The sequence below is a fragment of the Rhincodon typus genome, chromosome 1, assembly GCF_021869965.1.
Source record: "Rhincodon typus isolate 14 chromosome 1, sRhiTyp1.1, whole genome shotgun sequence".
NCBI lineage: Eukaryota > Metazoa > Chordata > Chondrichthyes > Orectolobiformes > Rhincodontidae > Rhincodon > Rhincodon typus.
This window is the reverse complement of record NC_063332.1, coordinates 168,467,212-168,490,681: the sequence shown is the minus strand read 5'-3', so window position 1 is coordinate 168,490,681 and position 23,470 is coordinate 168,467,212. Positions and strand designations below refer to the sequence as shown.

Genomic DNA, 23,470 nt, shown 5'->3' with positions numbered 1-23,470 from the left:
CCCACATTCCTGGATGAGCAACTCCAACAACACTCAAGAAGCTTGACACCATCTTGGGAAAAGCAGCCCATTTGTTTGGTACCACATCCACAATCATACATTCCCTCCACCACTGACATTTGGTAGTCGCAGTGTGTACTATCTACAAGATGCACTGCAGAAATCCACCAAAGATCCTGAGACAGCACATTCCAAACCCATGACCTCTTCCAACTAGAAGGACAAGGGCAGCTGGCAAATGGGAATAGCATCGCCTGCAAGTTTCCCTCCAAGCCACTCCCCATCCTGATTTGGGGTCATAGAATCATACAGGTCTACAGCACAGAAAAAAAGCATTTCAGACCTCAAGTCTGTGCTAGTCAAAAGCAACCATTTAACTGTTTTAATCCCATTTGGAAATATATCACTGTTCTTTCAGTGTTGTTGGATCAAAGTTCTGGAATTCTCTCTTAGTAGCATTGTGGGTCTACCTGCAGCACATGCCCTGCAGCATTTCTGGAAGGCAGCTCACTGCCACCTTCTCAAGGGCAACTGGGAACGGGCAATAAATATCAGTTCAGCCAGTGACATCCACGTCCCATGAATGAATAAATATCTTAAGAATGTGATACTATCAGAATCAATGTGTTCACTTTTTAACCAACTGGCTGCTCTGACAGCACTCAAATCTCTAATCTTTCCCACTTCAGCTCAATTGCGTACAGAGCCATTGTGTACGATGAAGGAACACAGGATAATTGCAGAAATATTTCATCTGAACCCCTGGAACCTGCATGTGCCCATATATTCAGAGGGCTATAGGGAAATTTTGGAATTCTTAACTCTACTATTACCAATGATTTTAAAATCAAATGATATGGTTGAGAAAGAATTTCATAACAAACTTATTAATTTGTTTATATTGACCAAAGAATGATCAACACGTCATGTAATTTTCCTGATGGATAATGCATGCATGTCACATACATAAGCTTTTGTTTTACAGGACAGGTAATGGCTCTAAGCACAGAGGAGGTTGTCCATGTGGCATGTGGCAAGCATCACACCTTGGCTCTTTGTCAAAATGGATCTGTCTTTGGCTGGGGAGCTGGAACCTATGGGCAACTGGGCAATGGGAGATGTTGTGGCATTGTTCCTCATCCAAGGTATGAAGAAATAGGTCCAGAAGGGATATGTATGGTCTAGTGCTTGCATACTTTCATAGAATCATAGATCATAGAATCCCTACAGTGTGGAAACAGGCCCTTTGGCCCAACAAGTTCACACTGACACTCAGAGCATCCCACCCAGACAATCCTCCTAATCTACACATTCCTGTACACTATGGGTAATTTAGCATGGCCAATCCACCTAGCCTGCACATCTTTGGACTGTGGGAGCAAACCAGAGCACCCGGAGGAAACCCACGCAGACACGGGGAGAATATGCAAACTCCACATAGACCGTCGCCCGTGGGTGGAATCGAACCCGAGTCCCTGGCGCTGTGAGGCAGCAGTGCTAACCACTGAGCCACAATGCTGCCCCCAAAAATGCTTAGATCCTTCCCACCAGGGAATTGAACCCCCGCCGGCCACGTGGCAGGCAGGAATACGAACCACTGCACTACCGAAGACAGCGTTGTTGTTAGCTAAACACCAGATGGCTCTCTAAAGGGAGTGTACTTATTGTTACAATTGCATACCAAGGTCTGCCTAATATTACTTAGGTTACTCTTTGACAGGACACACCAGAGTTCTGTAAATAACAGCAGTAAGGTGGGGGGGCGGGGTGGGGGTGCGGGGCAGGGGTGTTGGTTTGCACATTCTCCCCATATCTGCGTGCGTTTCCTCCGGGTGTTCTGATTTCCTCCCACAGTCCAAAGATGTGGATTGGTCATGCTAAATTGCCCATAGTGTTCAGGGATGTGTAGATTAGGTGGGTTATGAAGAATGGGTCTGTGTGGGATGCTCTGAGGGTCAATGTTGACTTGTTGGGCCGAAGGGCCTGTTTCCACACTGCAGGGATTCTATGAAGTGCTGGAGAAGCTCCATATCTGGCAGCATCTGTGGGAGAGAAAAACAGAGTTAATGTTTCATAGGAGCAGGAGTAGGCCATTTGGCCCTTCAATGGCACTGCCATTCATTATAATCATGGCTGATCATCCAACTCAATAGCTAGTTCCTACTTTCCCCCATATCATTTGATCCCTTAGTCCCAAGACTATATCCAACTCCTTCTTGGAATCATACAATGTTTTGCCGTCACTGCTTTCTGTGGTAGTGAATTCTACAGGCTCATCACCTTCCAGGTGAAGAAACTTTGTCTCATCCTCTGAAATGGTTTACCTCATATTTTAGACTGTAACCCCTGGTTCTGGACTCCCCTGCCATCAGGAACATCCTTCACTGTATCTAACTTGCTCAATTTTCAAGTCTGTTTCAAGTCCAATGTGACTCTTTGGAGAAGATTCAAACTTCATCCCCCACCAAATCTGGGGTTTTGCTCACCTCATGTGTAAGTCTGGTGTAGACTGATGAGTCAAGATTAATTCGCATGACCAGTGAACAACTGCATTGTTGTTGCATCATTTGTCTAGTGGGATAGTAGATAGCAAATTAAATAGACTGAGTCTCTTGTCTTCAATTCCTACATTTCTATGGAAGTCAAGGATGCCAAAAGAAAAAACAGGACCAATGGTTGTTAGCTCTTCATAATTCTCAATCTGGTACGATTATTTAGTCATCTTTGGAAAAATAGCACATTGCAGTGGGTTTCCCACAGAATGTGAAACTTGTAAAATGCTGAAGAGAGATTGTAGTTGCTATGTCCCTGGTGATCTGCTCCTTCTAGAGCAATTTTCATGAATGCCAGCAACAGGATGTCGAATAGGAACAGAAAGACTATAGCCAAATATGCTGATTACACAAAATAAGTGGAAAGACAAGTTACAAGAGGGACACAAACAGCTTACAGAGAGATATTCATAGGTTAAGTAAGTGGCCAAAAATGTTGGCAAATGGAATATATTGTGGGAAATTGTGAAGTTGTTAATTTTGGAAGGATGAACCAAAGAACAGAGCATTATTTAAATGGAGGAAAAACTGCAGAATACAAAGGGACTAAGGATTACTTGTGCACGAAACATAGAAAGCTAGCACACAAATGCAGGAAGGCAAATGGAATATTGGCCCTTATTTCAAGGGGGTTGGAATATAAAATTAGGGAAGTCTTTCCACAACTGGACAAGGTGCTGGTGAGACCAAATCTGGAGTACTGTGAGCAGTTTTGGTCCTCTTATTTAAGGAAAGATATTCATGGAGTCAGTTTAGATAAGGTTTGCTAGGATGATCTCTGATAGGAAAAGATTGTTTCATAAGCAAAGACTAAACAGGGTTGAGACTCTACTCACTGGCGTTCAGAAGAATGAGTGGTGAACTGATTGAAACAAACAGGATTCTTAAGGGGCTTGATAGGGTAAATGCTGAGAGGATGTTTCTCCTCATGGGAGAGCCTAGGACCAGAGTGCAAAGTATCAGAATAAAGGGGTGCCAATTTAAGACTGAGATCATGGAATCATAGAATCTCTACAGTGCAGAAAGAGGCAATTTGGCACATTGAGTCCCTACTCACTCTCCAAGAAACATCCCACCCAGATCCATCCACCCCACCCTATTCCCGTAACCCTGCATTTCCCATAGCTAACCCACCAAGCCTGCATATCCCTGACACTATGGGGCAATTTAGCATGGCCAATCCACCTAACCTGCACACCCTTGACTATGGATTGAAACCAGAGCAACCAACAGAAACCCAGGCAGATACGGGGAGAACATACAAACTCCACACAGGCAGTCAACCAAGGCTGGAATGTAACCTGAGTCCCTGGTACTGTACTGTGAGGCAGCTCTGAGATGAGGAGGAATGTCTTCTATCGGAGAGTTATGAGTCTTTGGAACTCCCTGCCAAGGAGTGTATTTAAGGCTGAGATAGATCATTCTTCATCAGTGAGGGGGATGAAGGGTTAAGGGGAAAATGCAGGGAAGTGGATGTGAGGAACGTTGGATTAGCCATGATGTTATAGAATAGAAATACTGGCTACCTGCCAATGTTAACTATGGAGTATTCTTCATGCAGTTTGTTTTGAAGAGTTGAAGAAAATACCTTTCTTTGATTTGCAGGAGAGCAGAATTGACCGGCGTTCCGATAGTACAGGTTACATGTGGCCGTTTCCATTCCCTGGCTCTTTCTAAAGGTAATTCATTATTACTGATCACAATGAAGTTTTCTGCTTCGTTGGGCTGTCTAATGGAAATGTTTGTCCATTCTCTTTAGATGGTGCTGTCTATTCCTGGGGACAGAATACCTATGGGCAGTTAGGACTTGGCAAAGACGTGTACAGCCAGATACGACCCCAACATATCATCTCTCTCACTGGAATTCCAGTGGCGCAGATCGCTGCAGGGGGAAGGCACAGCTTTGTTCTGTCTCTCTCTGGGGCAGTGTTCAGTTGGGGAAGAAACAATCATGGACAGCTGGGGCTCAAGAGCACAATGGGTAAGAACACGCTAAAGCACATTTTCTCCTTGAGGTTAATCAGATACGTGCAGGATCAATCAAAATGGGCTTCTTGTCAACTCTTGATGCTATGTCACACTAATAACTTCACAGAGGAAATAAAGCTGAAGGAGATCCGAAAGATTCTTAAAATATACATTCGGTCACGGGAGAGGTACAAATCATTGGCAACACCCATGTTTCTTGCCCATCCCTATCTACTCTTTGAAGGCAACCAGGAGTCAATCACATTGCTAGGATCTGGAATCACATGCAGACCAGACCACGTGAAGGTGGCCGATTCCCTTCTTTAAAGGACATTAGTGAACCGGATTATATTTTGCCACACTCGTTAGTGGTTCCATGGTCACTATTACTGAGATTACTTTTCATCCCAGGTTTTCCTTTGATTAGTTCATCGAATTTAAATTCCACCAGCTACAATGGAATTTCTCCATGTTTCACCAGAAATTAACAGGACTTCTAATAGCTGAGAAACAATGCCACTATATCATCATCTTCCCCTGTCCTGGGCAAGGAGGGATCACTAGTAAGACAATTTTAAATTTATTTTTCTTATTCTTCCATCTATTAACTCCTTGCCGATTTTGATGACAAGCCAACATCATGGTGGCTCAGTGGTTAGCACTGCTGCCTCACAGTGCCAGGGACCTGGGTTTGATTCCACCCTTGGGCAACTGTCTGTGTAGAGTTTGCACCTTCTCCCTGTATCTGCATGGGTGCTCTGGTTTCCTCCCACAGTACAAAGATGTGCAGATTAGGTGGATTGGCCATGTTAAATTGCTCCTTAGTATGCTGAGGGAAGTGCAGGGTTACAGAAGTAGGGTATGGGATGGGAATGGGTATGGGTGGGATGCTCTTCAGAGGATTGGTGTAGGCTTGATGGGCTTGATGGCCTAAATGGCCTGCTTCCACATTGTAGGGATTCTACAACTATAGTTCACCAATGAATTAACTTACTAAAAATTGTTCGTGGGATACAAGTGTTACTGGCTGTGCTAGCATTTATTGCCCATCCCAAATTACCCCTTGGGAAGGTGGTAATGAGTTGCCTTCTTAAACTGCTGCAGTCTTTGTGGTGTAGGGACACTGACAGACATGTTACAAAGGGAGTTCCAGGATTTTGACCAATTGACAATGAAGAGACGATGATAAAGTTCCATGTCAGGATGGCATGTAGCTTGGAGGAGAACTTGCAGGTAGTGATGTTCTCAAGCATCTGCAGCCCTTGACCTTCAAGACAGTAGCGGTTGAGGTATTGGAAGGTGCTGTCAAAGGAGCCTTGTGTGAGTTAGTGCAGTGCATGTTGTACACAGTGCTACCTCTGTGCTTTGGTGGTAGAGAGTGTGAATGTTGAAGGTGGTGGATGTAGTGTCAATCAGTAGGAATACTTTATCCTGGATGGTGTTAAGCTTCTTGAGTGTTGTGAAGAAGACCTAAGAAGCTGATAAGAGATATAGAAAGGTTTAGTGAGTGGGCAAAGATCTGATAAATGGAGTGCAATGTGAGAAAGGGTGAAATTATCCATGTTGTCAGAAAGAATTAAAAAAAATCATTTTATCTAAATGGTGAAAGGTTCAGATATCTGGGAGGCAAAGAAATCTGAATGTTTTAGTGCCTGAATTGCAAAAGGTTAGTATGCAAGTACAGCAAGTAATCAGGAAAGCAAATAACATGTTCCAGATTATTGTGAGGAGAAGTGAATGCAAGAGTAGGGAGGTTATGCTTCAGTTAGATAGGGCTTTAGTGAGATCACATGTAGGGCACTGTGTACAGTACTTGTCACCGTACTACAGAAGGATGCTAATATGTTGGAAGCTGTTCAGAGAAGGTTTACTAGACTAGTACCTGAAATGAGTGGATTGTCTTAGGAGGAAAGGCTAGACCAGCATCCCCTGTAGGTTGGAAGAGTCAGAGATGGCTTAATGAAACATATAAGATCCTGAGGGTATTTGACCGAGTGGATGTCAAAAAGATATTTCCCCTTGTGGAAGAATGTAGAACTAGAAGTCATAATTTAAAAATAAGGGATCACCCACTTAAAACAGAGATGAGGAAATGCTTTTCCTCTCAGAAGGTTGTGAGTCTTCGTCGGCCCCTTACTCAAAAGGCAGTGATGCAGAATCTTTAAATATTTGAAGACAAAGGTAGGTAGATCCTTTACCAAGAGGATGAAAGATTATCAGGAATCTGCAGAAATGTAGAGTTGAGTTAAAATTAGACCAGCCATGATCTTATTGAATGGCGGAGCAAGCTCAAAGGGCTGAGTGGCCTATTCTTGTTCCTTGTTTATATGAGTGTTGTTGGAGCTGCAGTTATTCATACAAGTGGAGGCCATTCCTTCCCACTCCTAACTTGTGTCTTGTAGATGGTGAGCAGGCTTTGAGGAGACAGGAGGTGAGTTATCAGATCATTCCAAACCTCTGAGATGCATTTGTAGCCACAATATTTAAATCGCTGGTTCAGTTCAATTCAGTTTTTGGTCAATCGTAACCTCCAGGATGTTGATTTTGGTGAATTCAGTGATGATAATGCTATTGAAAGTCAACTTTTCACTATATCTGCCAACGGCAGTTTAGCAGTCCTTATAGTTTATCATCTTACTTCCCTGTTGCTGGTTTGGTGGAGAGTGTGACAGTAACATTCTGATTGGTAAAACAGCTGAATGCTAAGTAGAAATCTTCATTATTAAAGCAGATTATCCTCTCAATAGATAAAGTCAGCCCGTGTCATGTGAAGCAAATGAAGGAGCTCAGAGTCACATACATCTCTTGTGGGAATCAACATACCGCTCTACTAACAAAGGTATTCTTTAGTCAATAGGCTTATTAGGGCCTTCTCAATACTGACTGGCACATTTGAGGTTTAGAAGCAAACTGAAGTGATTAATTACCAACTTACTTCAGCATTTAAATACAAAATGTATTATTGGTGAAGTTGTCATGAATTGATCCGAGAGAAAAAATACTTAAGTGAAACTTAGGAGCATTATTGGCAAAACCAGCTCTTATGGGCCTCAAATGCAATGGTTTGCTAGAGGGCGGTTAGGAGGTTAACCACATTGCTTTGGATCTGGAGTCATGTGTATGTAAGACCAGGTGAGGGCAGCAGAATTCTTTTCCAAAAGGACATTAGTGTTGCTCATGGTTTCATGGCCACCTGGTTGCCTAGATTAGCTTTCAGTTCCAAATTTTAATTTAATTCCCAATCAACGTATGGTGTTCCTTTAGGGCAGCATGATGGCTCAGTGGTTAGCACTATTGCCTCACAGGGCTTGGAACCCAGATTTGATTCTGACCTTGGGCAACTGTCTATGTGAAGTTTGCACGTTCTCCCCATGTCTGCGTGGGTTTCCTCTGGGTGCTCCAGTTTCCTCCCAGAGTCCAAAGATGTGCAAGTTAGGTAGATTGCCCATGCTAAATTGCCCTTAGTGTCCCGGGTTGTGCAGGCTATGCGAGCTGACCATTGGAAATGCAGTGTTACAGGGCTAGAGTGGGTGGTGAGGGTCTGATTGGGATGGTCTTCAGATGGTTGGTATGGACTCGATAGGCCAAATGGCCTGTTTCCACACTGTAGGGACTCTAATTCAAAATTATCACTAGCTGCTGCAACTCCAAAATTCCAGCTCATCAGTTCAGAGAATCATGTTGGACTCGAAATAATTATTCAGTTTCTCACTCCATAAATACTGCCAAATCTGCTGAGCCCTACCAGCACTTTTTGTTTTTATTTCAATTTTCTAGCTTCCGCAGTGTTTTGCTTTTGCATTTAGAATTAGTCCCTGCCCTGACCCAAAAAGTGGGGAAGGAAGATTCTGGACTTCCACTACTCTGTGTGTGAGGAAGTGCTTTTTGATTTGAACCCGAATGGCGTAATTCTGATTTCTGCCTTGACGTAGAATGGAAGTGTGTTCACATGCGGAGAAGGAAGAGCTGGGCAACTGGGACTGAGCACAAAAGCTGATGTGAACGCCTTTCAGAAGGTGGACCAAATCAAGGACGAGGTATCGCAGATCGCCTGTGGCAGGTAATTGGCACTGGATCCTTGACAAACAGTTGGCTTTGAGAAGGTTCACTCAGCTGATCCCTAGTATGTAGGAATTGTCTTATGAGCAAAGGCCAAACAGGTTGGAACTCTAACCACTGGATTTTAGAAAAATGGGAGGTGTGGGGCATATCGAGTGGAACCCAGAAGATTAACTCTGATTTCTCTTCACAGATGCTGCCAGAACTGCTTGGCTTTTCCAGCAATTTCTGTTCTTGTTTCTGATTTCCAGCATCTACAGTTCTTTCGGTTTTTTTTGCTGCTGCACTCTGATTGCAGGATATTATGTCCCAGTGCAGGGAGCCAAAGGGGTCAGGTACACTCCTATGATAAGTGTGCTTTAGAACCAACTATTTAATACTACCACTCTTGTGATAATGGGATGCAGAATCCCCTGTTTCTTAATGCTAATCTTCCCTTTGATGAATGAAGTATTATTGTCTTCATTCAAAGATAAAACGCTAATTACTTCTGATTACCATACCTTAGACAAAAGCAATCTGAGGAAAAGTGAAATAAAAGTCTCATGTTTTCATTACTTCCAGCCCTGGCTGTTTCAATTTGTTTCAGGTTAGTTTCTTATTTCCCTCCATTTATGAACTTGAATTCATCAACATTGGCACTGGCACTTGTCCCTTATTCCCATCAACCACTATGCTCGATGACCAACATGAGTTCCTTGTTTACTAATGTCTGCATTTAAAAATTCACAGACCCATGTTCAAATTCTTCCAACGATTGGCAATAAATGCTGGGCCAGCAGCAAATCCTTTGAATCAATTTTTAAAAACTGATCCAGTGATAGCTGGATTTTGTTGTGTGAATGACAGGGTAACATCTAAACCTGCCACTTAAATGCAAGCTAGGAAGCAGCGCACCTGCTTGTGTGACTCAAAAACAAACTGATGTTATTTGCTGACTTGTATTCCTTAGTTATCACACCCTCGCCTACATCCCATCCTCTGATCTTGTGGTTTCGTTTGGTTTTGCAATCAATGGAAAATTGGAGGAAAGTTCAACAAACAATCATATTCATGCAGGTACCAGTGCAATTCATTCCAAATTTCATTTGTAGTTTGACTGCAAATGCTGTTTAAGTCAAATTTGCTCCGTTTACTGATTCTAGCTGAATGCATTCGCTATTTCCTTTTGGCACTTCCTGAATGTAATTTATCAGTGGCTCAGTGGTAGCACATTGTGAGTCTAACTTCAAGTCACCCTCTAGGACTTATATGCAAACCTTAATGCTGGCACTCTGGTGTAATGTTGATTTCCGAAGAAGGGCCCAGACCCGAAACGTCAGCTTTCCTGCTCCTCTGATTCTGCCTGGCCTGCTGTGTTCATCCAGCTCTACACCTTGTTATCTCAGATTCTCCAGCATTGGCAGTTCCTACTATCTCTCAGTGTAATGCTGTAATCATTTTTTGAATGAGACTTTAAAAATGAGAACCTATCTGCCTGCTTGGTTAGAATTCAAAGATTCCAGAGTACTATGTGAAGAAGAACTGGAGAATGATCATGTCCTTGCAAATATTTATCCTTTGATCAGCATCGCAAGACATTACTCACAATCACACTGTTATTTGTGGAATTCACTGAGCACAAATTGGCTCTCTCAGTTTCCATATTATAATCCATGACTATGTTAGAAAAAAGCCTGAGATTGGTTAGCTCTGTCAGCTGGGCCATGGATTTGCAATACAGTGTGATACCTCAAAGTGTGGGTTCCATTCCTTCACCAGCTGTGGTGACCAGGAAGGTCCCACCTTCTCAACTTTTCCCCTGGCTTGAGGTATGCTGACCCAGAGGTTAAACCACCACCAGTCACCTCTCTCGAATAGGAGAGCAGCTCTATGGCCCGTTAGGGCTAAGGTGATTTTACATCTTTTAAAAAAAAATGTTTTGAGACATCCCTGCTAGTTGTGAAAGGTATTTCGTAAATGCAAGTCTCTCTTTGTATTCCTTACTGTGTTAATTTAAGATGAAAATGACTTTAAATCAGCAATTTTCCAGCCAGAAATCATTAAACATGCTAGTCCAATATTGTTACCATCTGATTTTCAATGATCCTTTCGGATTTCTCCCTTCTTTTCTGGCGTTGTGTTTGCATTCCTCTCTTTGTTCATTACTGGCCGAACAACCCATGGCACGGCGCATGTGGATTCAGGAATAAGGCTCGATTTTCCTGCTGCATTCATGTATAGACAGAGACATTTGCAGGCACTGAAACAGGTTAGGTTCATCGAGTGATAGGAACATGTAGCCTTGAGCACGCCAGTCTCTCTGGTGGTTTACAATGGAAAAGTTCCATCCAAGCCCATCACCCTGAAGCAGAATGTTGATGACCAAATTTGTAAAGAAAGCAGATTAAATGTATTGTAGGTGATAAATATTTTCTCTCAAATGCTCTTAAGATATCTACTTCTATCAGGATTGCTGGTGTGATCACATTTTCAGATCTATTTGCCGGTTTGCTTTGTTAGAGTGAGGGTCCATCTAAACAGGTCTAACTCTGCCAAAATATTTCTTTCTTGTAGAGTCACAGAATGCCAAAATTTACAAGATTTTTGCAGGAGCAAATGCCAATTTCATTCTGACTCAGGTAAGTTCACTAGCCATCGGCTATATATAGTGACTATGTATTATAGTCTTCAAATCATGAGAAAAGAAAAGAAGCTATTTTCTAATCAACCTGTTCAGAGATGTTATTACATGCCATTGGAAGAACTGGAATTTGAACCCAGGGCTCCTGGCTCAAAGGTAGGGATCCTGTCGCTACAAACTTGTCTCATTTGACTTAACTTCTGTAACTTGCCAACATTCTCAGATTCCCCGTTTAATATGAAACATTTAAGCCAGGCATTCCTTTTCACCTCTCTTTTTGCTTCACTTTTCTTCATCCCGTGATTTTCCTTTTGAGTGAGACAGTAAACCTGTCCTATTTGTGGATGTTAAAGGTCCACCGGCACTATTTCAAAGAAGAATAAGAGAGTTGTTCCCGGTATTTCAGCCAATGTTCATCTGGTCACCATCACTTTGCTGTTTGTGGAAATTTGCCATGCCCAAATTTGCTATGACATTTCTGACACTATGAGAGAGACCAAACTTCCAACATATCCATTAGGCTGCATAGGACATTCTGAGGCTGCGAAAGGTGCTACATAAATGCAAGCCTTTCTGTTTGTCCTTCTTCTCTGTCTGAAGACATTTACTTACATCAGGGATGTGTTTCCATGGGCTCCACTGGCAAAAGGGCAATTAACTGTACCTTCCTTGAAAGTCCTTTCTTTGTATGTGTTCCGAGGTTGCAATTGGGAAGACATGATTCTATCACTTGGTGCATCACTCCCCAATCCTGGTGTTGGCCCATGGCCACTTTGCAACTGGAGCACCTTGCGGTTGTGATGTAGAGTTGCAGTATCACAGGATTATCCTCCTGCCTAGTCCACAAGGTGAGTGGTGGCACATCTTCCACTACACTGACTGGATTGGCCATTTGTAATCCCATGGTCTTCCAGAATTGCTTCCTTCAACAATATCCCAGCTGGTACATTGACCAACTTGGTCATCAGGAGGACTAGCCATGAGGGATCTACAAGGAAGAAGAATGGGGAAGACAGATGGCATCATCCCAAACTGTTTAGAAGTTGTCACAAAAGCCAATCTTTATAATCCTGGCCTACTTTCACAAATGTAGTTTTATATCTGAAATACTAGTCTTGGATGCAAGAGGCAACAGTGGACTTGTCTACTAATGGAATGGTACAGGATGCCTATGTGTGTGATGTAACTCACTGAGTTAGCAGGAAACACGAGGCCAATAAACTACATTTCAGGCTAAACTACTAGTTGCATTTATTTTGAGAAGTAGAATTATAAAAATAAGAAATGAGACCAGTAACCAGTAGAATGTAGTGCTGAGTCCCCCGGACCTTAGGGATAATAGCTGTGGATTTTGAGACATAAGTTGAAGAGAAAGGGTGTCCAATCCTTGAAAGTGCTGTTCAATGGTCAATGTTCAAGACCATCACATCATGCCCAATTCCCAGGCTGTAATCATAATGCCTTAATTTCAAAGTTGCACTTGGCTTATTTGAAGGTGAGGGCAAAAAGGAAAGCGGTCTCCTCAGAAAATCAAAGCCTCCTTTTTCAACCACAGACAAAAGCAGAGTACAGATACAAATTCTAGAGATTCACCAAGATTGTTACAAAAGTATACAATTGGCAATTTGAAATAATGCTCTGACAAAGTCCCAACAAGTATCTCCAAGACTGCTGGGGTCCACTGAATAACTTTACATAGAAAGCTGACCATACAAGAACAAAGAGAATCTAGCAAGGGCAAGTCAGATTGCACACACTTAACTAAATGCACAATGCTGCGGATTCTCGAGATATTAAATAAAAGCAGAAAGTGCAGGAAAAGATCTCAGCAGGTCTGTGAGCATTTATGGAGAGAGAGATGCAGGGTTAAAATTTCAAGGCTATTACGACTCACTTTCAAAGAAGAATTATATTGGACTTAAAATCTTCACTCTAAACCCACCCCAAATCCATACTCCAGGAGGACATTCAAGCTGCATTTTACAGCTGAAATTCATGGCAAAACTTACAGAAGTTCAAACATAAGATCATTCCAAACCCTCCTTGCATGTATGACAGATGTACATTTGTTCACATTCTTCCTGGAATGAGGATGAACTTTTGGATATCACTGGATGGACTCCAGATAATGTTCAGATTCTGTTCCTGACCTCTGGTATTCAGATTCAAGTATATTTCCTTGTATTCTGGTATTAGCATGCTTGTGATTTAAACAGAATACTCATTGTTACACTGTTGGATGCTGGATTCATCAAATCTGTGATCAGTATCTCTAGTACTTTGGACTCCTCCTGGGTTATATTGTACAATCAGTAGTTTGCTATTACGTATATCTTTGTATTTATTTAACCAAGGTCACACAGGTTACCTTGAGTGAACTTGCTACTGCTACAGAAATCTCTCAGTTCACTGTTTAATTGCTGATGACTTGCTTTCACAGTGTCCAATGCCTGCAGCTGATTTCCGTTGCAGGGACAGTGCGCAGCAGATTCTCACATTGAGTGAAGCTATCGTCAACAAATGGATCAACACAGCTGATTACAGCAAAGAAAGGGATGAAGCAAAAAAGTCAGCACTGCTTATACCAGTTCTTTGATCTTGAAGCATTCTTTTTAAAAGATGAATTCTCACACATATTGGAGCTATGAATATTGGTGTTTGCAAAGCCTGTGAAGATGTAGTAGTGGATCACTTTAATAGCATGGTCTAACAAATAGAATTATAGAATCCCTATAGTGCAGGAAAAAGCTATTTGGCATATCAAGTCTGCACCGACCGTCCGAGCATCCCACCCAAACCCACTCTATCCCTGTAAGCCCCCATTTCCCGTGGCTAATCCACTTAGCCTGCACATCCCTGAACACGATAGCATGCCAATCCACCCAACCTGCACATCTTTGGACTGTGGGAGGAAACCAGAGCACCCAGAGGAAACCCACGCAGACACGGGGAGAATGTGTAAACTGTACACAGACAGTCATCTGAGGCTAGAATCGAATCTGGAACCCTGGCACTGTGAAGCAGCAGACAGACAACAAGCTATTTTTGTCATGGAGAGGTAAAGTTGTTATGATAAAAGAAGGTCATTTGGCCCATTGACCTTGTGCCAGATCCAATTAGTACCACTACTGCCATTGTTCCCCAGTCACTCTTCGTTTTCATGTCCATATCCCGTTCCCTTTAGACAATTACTTTTGAACCTGCTTGTGCCATCCTTTCAGCCAAAGCATTCCAGATCATAACAGCTGCGTATGCACTTTTCTTCATGTGACTTCTCGTGTGGTTAGCTCAATATTTCAGAGATATCACTAAAGGAATCACCTTGCCAAAAAGGAAGCACACTATGTTAAATCTAGGACTGTCTCCTGTGCTCCATAATAATCTGCAAGAAAGGAGCACTTGCATCTAACTGTCTTTCATTTAGATAAATAATTTTGAAACATAGCGACCTAATAAATATTTTAAAAATGAAACAGATTTGGTGAAAATAATTGATTAATGTCCCCTTCACTGAACAGAAGACATTAAACACATTGTGCATGCTCAATAATTTTTCACCTTAGAATTATATAATAAGTTTTGTTAGTGATTTGTTAGTGGGTATCACAGTCTAAATACACTAACTAACTGTTAACACTTTTTGTCTTTCATGTGAAAGGGAAATTGAAATTGTATTCTCCTCCTCATCCTGTGTCACCGGGAGTTTTCTGAAGCAAAGGTGAGTGATGCAGAAACAGAACTATTAAGTTAATCTGAACAGTCGTAGAGTTATGGAGCTGTACAGCATGGAAATAGATCCTTTGGTCCAACTCATCCACACCAACCAGACTTCTGAAATAAATTGAGTCCCATTTGCCAGTATTTGGCTCTTATCCCTCTAAACCATTCTTATTCGTATACCCAACCAGATGCCTTTTAAATGTTGTAATTATACCAGCCTTCACCACCTCCTCTGGCAGTTCATTCCATATACACACCAAGCTCTGCATGAAAAAGTTGCCTCATAGATCCTTTTTTAAATCTTTCCCCTCTCAGCTTACACCTATGCCCCCTGGCTTTGAACCCCACTCAATTTTATTATATCCTGAATTGTAAATATGATAAAACTCTGCAATTCGTAAACCCAGGGCTGGAGAAGTGCTTCACAGCCATTGAGATCCTTGTGATATGTTGTGAAGCAGCAGCCAATTTGTGTGCAGCAGGGCCCAACAAACAGCAGTGTCAGAATGACCACATCATTTGCTGTGGTGTGATGGTTGAGGGATGAATATTGGGCTAGCTCCTCTGATGCTGCTTGGCCTGCTGTGTTCCTCCAGCTCCACACTGTATTATCTCTGACTCCAGCATCTGCAGTTGTTGCTATCTGTGGGATATTTCTGTGCCTTTTCTTCAAAATAATGTCCCAGGACTTTTTATACCCAAATGAGAAGCCTTGGATTACAGTCATATCTGTACTTCTGACAATATGGGACTCTCTCAGCTGAACTCTGGCATGTGAGCCTACAGACATGACCTCTGACTCAGGATAAGAGTGGTACAAACTGTACAATGACTGGCAATGCTATGGAAGTGTTGGAAGACCACATGCTGGATTAGCACCTCGTCACTAAAGTTAAAATGACATTTTTAAAAATGTTGCGATAGGAAGAAAGTTAGCCAATAACCTTACCAAAACAAAAGTACAGCTCACTGCATTGGTTCACTCCTTACCATCAAAGAGTGGTAATTCAAGCTTTAGAAGCAGTCATTACACAACATGTGAAATAAAGGATCACACTTTGCTTAAATGAAGGACTTGGAATCATTTCATGTGCCAACTTTTTGTGTGCTGTAAAAGATTATGTCACAGTTGTAGTAAAGTTTTGAAGTTTACCTTCTAGTGACGGAGACCAACCTGAAACAGGGACTGACCTTTTGAGTGTTGATGTGGAAGCAGCCAGGGAATTATTTAGGAAGCTTACGAGGAAGGACTGGATTGTCAAAACAGTTAAGTATTTACACTGTTTCATTAGGATATCTAACTGTTTCACACTTTCTTCTTATTGTTTATTCAAGACTGATTACAGTGTGTAAACTGCGTATTCATCTTACAGCAGTTAGATTTGTTAATTATTTCAGACTAATTTAAATGATTAAAGTTGGAGTTATAAAGCCAAATGGAACTTCCTATACTCTAAATATAAAGATGGAGGCTCAATGCCTCTTCATTGGAAAGTGAGAACTTGAACTGTAGTAAATCATGTTCTCTCCCAGATCCTCTTCTTCATGAGACTCACATCCTGCCGACTTAACCCAATTCCCACAGAACTGACCCCCGACTGGCCCTGAAGTTAGTGGGTGCTATCGGTTCCCTTTTCTCAGTTACTGTTTCTCTTGTCTTCCAACTCTTCACTCTACACAGAAAGACACCCCTCACCCCTACCATCCTTACAAATTAGTGCCCCATCTCCAGTCTCCCTCACCTCTCTGCAGTCCTTGTCCCCTTCTTATTTCTCATCTCCATACTGCTCCTCAAAAACCTTGCCCTTTAACACACCATCAGCTCCTGCATGTAAGCTGATAAGCATCTAGATTGAAGTCACAACTAGTTCCCCCGCACTGTGCCTGTCTGCTGGCCTAACAGCCAGTACTAGTTCAGCAGAAATGTCACCATAAACTCTGTTCCATTCCTCTGCCTGGCAACTGTTTGAAACCAACCAAGCTGTTCACCACCTTGGTAAGGCCAGTCCTAGTGAAGGGTTCCGGCACAAAATGTTGACTTTCCTGCTCCTTGGATACTGCCTGACCTGCTGTGCTCCTCCAGCTCCACATTTTATCAACTCTGACTTCCAGCATCTGCAGTCCTTGCTACCTCCAGTTCACAACCTTGGTGTCTTATTGGCAACTACACATCTGCATCAATACTAAGGCTGTTTATTTCCACCCTTCGTGACATTTACCAGGGAAACACCACCCCTGCATTCATAGCCTCAAGACATGACTATTGCAAAACACACCTTGCTTGCACCCCATTTTCCACACTCTGTAAACTTAAAGCTCATTCAAAACTCTGTGGCCCATATCTGTACTCTCACAATGTCTCATTAATCACCATCCCTGCACTGCCCCTGACATCGACTCCTTTTGAAGCCAGGCCTTGAATTTAAAATTCTCATTCTTTTACCTCCCTTTCTCTTTTACGTCCTCCATGCAGGCATGCACTCTGAGATATATGCACTCCTCTGATTCTGGTCTCTCGTGCAGCCCTATTATTAACAGCCCCACGACTGGTGGCCATGCCTTCAGCTACCAAGGCAACAAACATGTCCATCTCATTTCCCATGTAAGAGGCTCCTTAAAACCTGCCTCACTGACCAAGCTTAGGGCTATCAGTCCTAAATCTCATTGTCAAATTTTATTCCATCAGAAGTGCCGGGGACTATTTTACTACATCAAAGCAATTTATAAATGCAAGTTTTTGTTGCTGTCTGTAAGATGTGGTTCATGTGCTGCTGAGAATACTCTATAGATCTTTATAGTTGTACTTTATGAACATATTTATTAAATTAATGGAGTTTACTAATTATATGTTGGTTCACGGTTTCAATTAGTGTATTTGCTTTCCAGATAATTCCAGTTCTGGCACGGTGTTTAATCCCAAATCTTAAGAACTTGTGTCATGACAAAGAAGCACTGATGATTTATTTGATTCTGCCAGAGAGTTCCTTGATGCAATACAATGAAACTATGGAAGATATGCTTTCTATCTATGTGGGAGCCATTGAGAGGCTAAATGACGCTTCAAAAAATATTCTGAGTGAGTGTGTGAGCAGAAATCCACAATGTTGCTCTTGTGAACCTTTTCAGTGATACAAATCAAATTAGGTTTAGAGAAAATGAAAAGGAAGAATCTTAGTACTACATTACAGAAGGCAGCAATTTAGGATAATTAGCAAAAGAACCATAGGTAACATGAGCAGAAATCTTTTTTTCTTTTATTCTATCTTCTTCAGAAAGGAACTGGATAAACACCTAAAGATACAATATCGTCAATGCAAAAAGTCTGGGACTAGCTGGCAAGCATTTAGAGGATGAGTCTCAGAGAATAGTATCCTCTGTTCAGTAGCCATTCAATGATTTCAATGATTTGACCTTTAAAAGGATTTTCAAAGAAAATGGAAATCTTGTTTGCCTCTGATTTTGCCAGTTCTAATTTGGTTTGCATTGACATAAGACCCTATCACCCTGCAAATCTCAAATGTAAATAGCACTGAATCGGTAGTTTGTTACTTAGCATAAGCATACAAAACACAAGGTGCAAACTTGGACAGGTACACCATATTAAGGTATTCCTTTCCTGTAGTATGACTAAAAACATTTTCAGTGCATGTCTTCTCTTATGTCTTTTATTTTTGTTTGTTATGTCAGTGCTCTGTGGCCAATGGGACTTGAACCCAGGGCTTCTGGCCCAGAGGATGGCACACTGCCACTCTGCAGCAAGACTCCCTATTGTACCTGTGTTATGTTACTGCTTTGGTGGCTGCTGGTAGCTGCACAGTTGATAACATTGTGCATTTTTTAATATCTAGAAAATTGCTGGTCGACGTTGAAGTCATCGTATTTGAACAATCTTGTCCAAACGTTTAGGGCTGCAGTAGTAATTTTGCTTACAAACCTCCATGCCTTGTATATAGAATTGCCAGGCCATCCTTCAATTAATGTATTGGAAAAAAGTTTAAGGGAAGCTCTGGATGTTCTAGAACTGGCGTACCATGTAAGTATCAGAAAGGCCAACCATAACTAAAGCACTTGTCTCATTTTCCACGACTTTCTGTATTTTTGTTTTTGAACCTGGATATTAAAGTCTGTTCTTCATGCATTTTACCTCAGGCAAATATGAAAGCACAGCACAAAATTCCACAAAACAAATTCTACATCGATGAAGTTCTCCTGTTTGATGTTGGCTTTGAAGTCATTAGATTTAAAGAACATCAACTACGGGTAAGTTTCCAACATCTTTACAGCAAGCAAAGATTTTAAGAATGTTGTACTGTTTGGTTGCAAGTTCATTGTTCACGGGTTAGGGCTATCCATGACAACAGATTCTTCCACAACGGATGCAATTGAAGAGGAAATTGCTGCTGGGTGTGATTGGATCTATCCTTCTCCTCCTTTTCTCTTTTGTGCTAGCTCTTTGCTCAGTCTTGATATAGCATCTCCAAGCATCATGATCTCTGGCCTGAGCATCCACTGGTAACTGAGGATGTGGGGCACAGAGTGGGACTTCTTGAGGGAATCTGCTTGCTTTGGTCAGCTCTCTGTACAACAGTCTTGAGGCCAGTGGCTGTCATTCATCCAGGCAATGTGACCATCCCAATACAGTTGACTTTGAAAGACGATATCCTAAACTCTGGTGATCTTGGTGTTTCCAGGAATTCAGTTAGTGATGTAATCCTGCCGGTGGATCTTAAGGATGCTGCAAAGGCAGCAGTGATGGCTGCACTCTCAAAAGCATACATAAAGGCAGCGCAGGAGCAGGGGTTAAGAGAGCTGATGAGAATGGCAGAAACAAAGGTGAGGTTTGTATCTGGAAATGGGAGAGCTGTAGGATACCAGTGGCACTGAGTGTAAGGAAGCAGAAAGTGAAGGGCAGTGAGATGGTGGGGGGGGAGTGGGGTGTACTGAGGGTAGGGAGCAGATAATGGGAGGTGAGGCTGAAGGGGTGAGACACTGTGGGTTGACAGAGGATTAGCATGGAGAGTGAATTGTGATGAGGTGAGGTAGGGAGTTTGGTGGGATTTCATCTGTTCTGTCATAAAATTACAAAACAACGCATGGAACAATTCTAAAATTTATGTTCAAGTGAAATTGCGATTTAAGGTAGGAAAATTTGGGAAAACTATTTCCACTGCTCAGTCACTTTAAAGTCTGACAATATAAATTTAAGAGCACCTAACATCAAAGGGACAGTTTGGGATAATTTAATCACAGTGAGATTTGTTAGGGATGACATAACATCTATATTAGCTTATAAATGGCAAATTTTAAAAAGATATGTTCAAACAGTAATAAACAAAGAACAAGGAAGAGTGTTTTTAATTTGGAATTAGATTCTTGGCTAACGAGGAGTCAAAAGTCACTGGGGGGGAAGAGGAGGCCACAATCAATGCAGCTGTTAATCTCATTGATTGGTGGAGCAGGCATGAGGGGCCAAATGGCCTTTGCTGCTCCTAAATCAGACGTTTGTATGTTCTAAGTGAGACTGATAGTCCAGATAGGCTTGATCGGCTGAATGGCCCCTTTCCATGCTGTAAATTCTTCATTATTGGTGAATTGCATATGTTTACTTCTGTGATACTGCTCACCTTTATTATGGGATCCAAAAGAAGAATGATACTTCATGAGCTTCCTCTTGCTGACTTTCACTAAGCAGAGAAGCTTGTGGAACTGGAAAATCATCACATAATGACCTTTAGATTAATAGGCACGAATCAGAAATGTTGTATTTGACCCCAAGTAAACAAAAGGTATGATTTGGTTGATATCATCTAGTGATGTTACTAGTACCAAACAACAGCGACCTTGACCAGTTGCCAACTCTCAGCACCAACAGTCAGGCACTCTGAGTATCATTGCTAGCTTACACCAGAATCTCGCAATGTTTGCCTCATTCAAGGTAGAGCTACTGCATATTATGGAACAGTATACAAAGAGCCATTGTGCCCTACTTTAACATATTCAAGGCAGCTGACTTCACATCTCAAAGGCTACCAAGGAAGAGTGAATATCTTCCAACCAATTCTTGGAGATCAGGCTTATTTCAGGCACTGTTGGAACATGAGCATTGTGCCCATTTTAGGTCTCCATTTTTAAACAGGAAAGTGGGCCTTTCTTCTCGATATTGTCCACCCAATCATCCCATGACTTCTGCAAAACTGGGGAGCTGTGCTATGTTTGAGAGCGGAGTTGTCACAAGGTGCTGTGCTTTTTCTCTCCTACAGCCCAATGGGTTAGAAGAAAAGAAGGTCCCACTTTGTTGCTATCCATTCATCTTCAATTTAAATGCCAAGATTCAGATACTTCACATGAATTCAGTTTTGGAGAAAACTGTAAGTAATTTTATGAATTTAGGGGAAAATGAATAATTAAAATGTGTCTATAACCCTCATTACTCTACTCTACTCCTTTTAAGTGCTCCTTAAAGCCTATTACATTGAACAATCTTTTGGTCACCTTTCATTATATCTCCTAATGCGACTTTGTGGCAAATGTGATCTGGTAAAGTTCCTGTAAAGGGATTTGCGACATTTTACTGTGTTGAAGGTACTATTTAAATGCAATTTTTTGTTGTAATGAAGTCCCTCTTTGTTCCTTGTTCTTACAAAATTCCTTAAGTAGTGTCCAGCCGAGAGTGTTAATAACTGCCCTCAAAATTATCTTCATCCCAGCCACTGAAAGGCATAAAAACAATTAACAATGAATCTCCTAGGCACTGCTTTGAGCTGTTTGGGAGGAAGATCGAGTGCAAATTGTTCCCCTCCACTTTTCACTTTAAGTTGATAAGCAGCAATACTACAACAAGTACAGTGCAACCTTGGTGCATTTGCCTTCTGGTGGAAGTATGCATGGACTAAGCAATGTCTGGGATACAGAAGGTTGTGGACATTACTAAGAACGTACATCTCAGAAACAGGCCATTCCACCCAACAGCTTCATGGTGATTTTTGTGTGCCACACAAGCCTCCTCCTACCTTACTATATCTAACCCCATCCACATTTCCCTCCATCCTTTGCCCTCATATATTTATCCAGCTTTACCTTAAGTGCACCTTTGCTATTTGCAGCCACCACTGCTTGTGGAAGCAAATTCACATTGTCATCACTCTCTGATTAATGAAGTTGCTCCTGAATTCCATGTGTACTAATTGTTGCCTCTTATGGCCCTTAGATTTTCAGAACTGAGGAAGGGTCACTTAACTCAAAACGTTAACTCTGCTTTCTCTCTACAGATGCTGCCGGACCTCCTGAGTTTCTCCAGCAATTTTTGTTTTTGTCTCAGATTTCCAACATCTGCAGTTCTTTATTTTTATCTTTTAAATGTCAGTTTGGTTAAAGTTTTCTTTAACATGATGGTAGTGTCTCCTTCTGTTTCTAATTTGTGTTGGATAGAAAGCCTTTGTTGAAGCAATGAATTTCACATGCCGTAACATCTGCATGGGAAACCCTGAACACCCCAAGTATCCCATCTTCAAACTGAACGTTAACCGCCAAGATTTGGTCACTGATACTTTTAAGAAGCTGATACAAGTTGATGAGGAGGATCTGAGGAAGGAACTCAAGGTAAAAAAAAATCAATTTAGCACTCTGTCAATGTAAACAGATTCAGCTCTTTGGGGTGCAATGATGCAGTGGTTATATTATTGGACTCATAATCCCAAGGAGGTCCATTTAAATGCTACCATGGTGATTTGAGAATTTCAGTTGGGTTCAAAACATCTGGTCAAATGGTGCTTTGAAGCTGTTGGATCATTGTGAAAATCTGACTGGTTGAACAATATCCTTTAAGAAAGTTAGCCTTTCCTCTTAACCTGAGCTGGCCTAATTGTGACTCCTGTCCCATATCGACAGGATTCAAGTTAGTGGTCTCACAGTTATTTACAGACGTAATGCTGATGGTTCAAGAAGAAGGTTGGAGGGCAAGGTCTTGGGGAAACCAAGTTATGTCAAGTGATTACATATATTGGTAACATTGATATGTTCACAGAATTGTTACAGCATAGAAGGAGACTATTCGGCCTCTCACTTCTCTGCATGCTCTCTAAATGAGAACAGCACAGAGTGCAATTCCCCTCTTTCTCCCTATGGCCCTGTATGCATTCACTCTTTAGATAATACTCCAATTCCCCTTGAATGCTGTTTCTAGGTAATAACTGACACATTCCCATCCTGGCAATGAATTTAAACCACAATCTTTGAGTTACCCTCAAAACAGAACAACCTCATCAGTCTGCACCCATTGTAGGAAGCTTGCCTTTTGTCTTATGAAGAGCGATTAAGCAAAGTAAGCATACACTGTCTTGAGTTTAGATGAATGAGAGGAGATCTAATTGAGGTATATAAGATACAAGTGTTTCTGCTATAATGCGTGTTTCATTAAAACGAATTGGCTGTAATGTGATTGATGAATAGTGGACGCTGTTTGGATAATGTGAACTTTCTGCTGCACAGTATAGCGATTTTTTTATAGTGATTTCCCTATAAGACAATTTTCTATGGCGATTTTCTATAG

The 23,470-nt window shown here is 41.7% G+C and overlaps 1 protein-coding gene across 1 annotated transcript in view; it reads left to right on the top strand.

Moving 5' to 3' along the window:
• The window catches only part of LOC109935982 (probable E3 ubiquitin-protein ligase HERC3), a 54,436-nt gene that overhangs the window by 18,285 nt on the left and 12,681 nt on the right, over positions 1–23,470 (top strand). Inside the window, exons 11-25 of the mRNA XM_048611424.1 lie at positions 972–1,145; positions 4,158–4,231; positions 4,312–4,533; positions 7,268–7,359; positions 8,453–8,580; positions 9,532–9,638; positions 11,136–11,200; positions 13,643–13,770; positions 14,861–14,920; positions 16,083–16,188; positions 17,809–17,998; positions 18,771–18,955; positions 19,072–19,182; positions 21,183–21,290; positions 22,351–22,521. Coding sequence (XP_048467381.1) covers positions 972–1,145; positions 4,158–4,231; positions 4,312–4,533; positions 7,268–7,359; positions 8,453–8,580; positions 9,532–9,638; positions 11,136–11,200; positions 13,643–13,770; positions 14,861–14,920; positions 16,083–16,188; positions 17,809–17,998; positions 18,771–18,955; positions 19,072–19,182; positions 21,183–21,290; positions 22,351–22,521 — 1,921 coding nt within the window. The remainder of the gene's footprint in view (positions 1–971; positions 1,146–4,157; positions 4,232–4,311; positions 4,534–7,267; positions 7,360–8,452; positions 8,581–9,531; positions 9,639–11,135; positions 11,201–13,642; positions 13,771–14,860; positions 14,921–16,082; positions 16,189–17,808; positions 17,999–18,770; positions 18,956–19,071; positions 19,183–21,182; positions 21,291–22,350; positions 22,522–23,470) is intronic.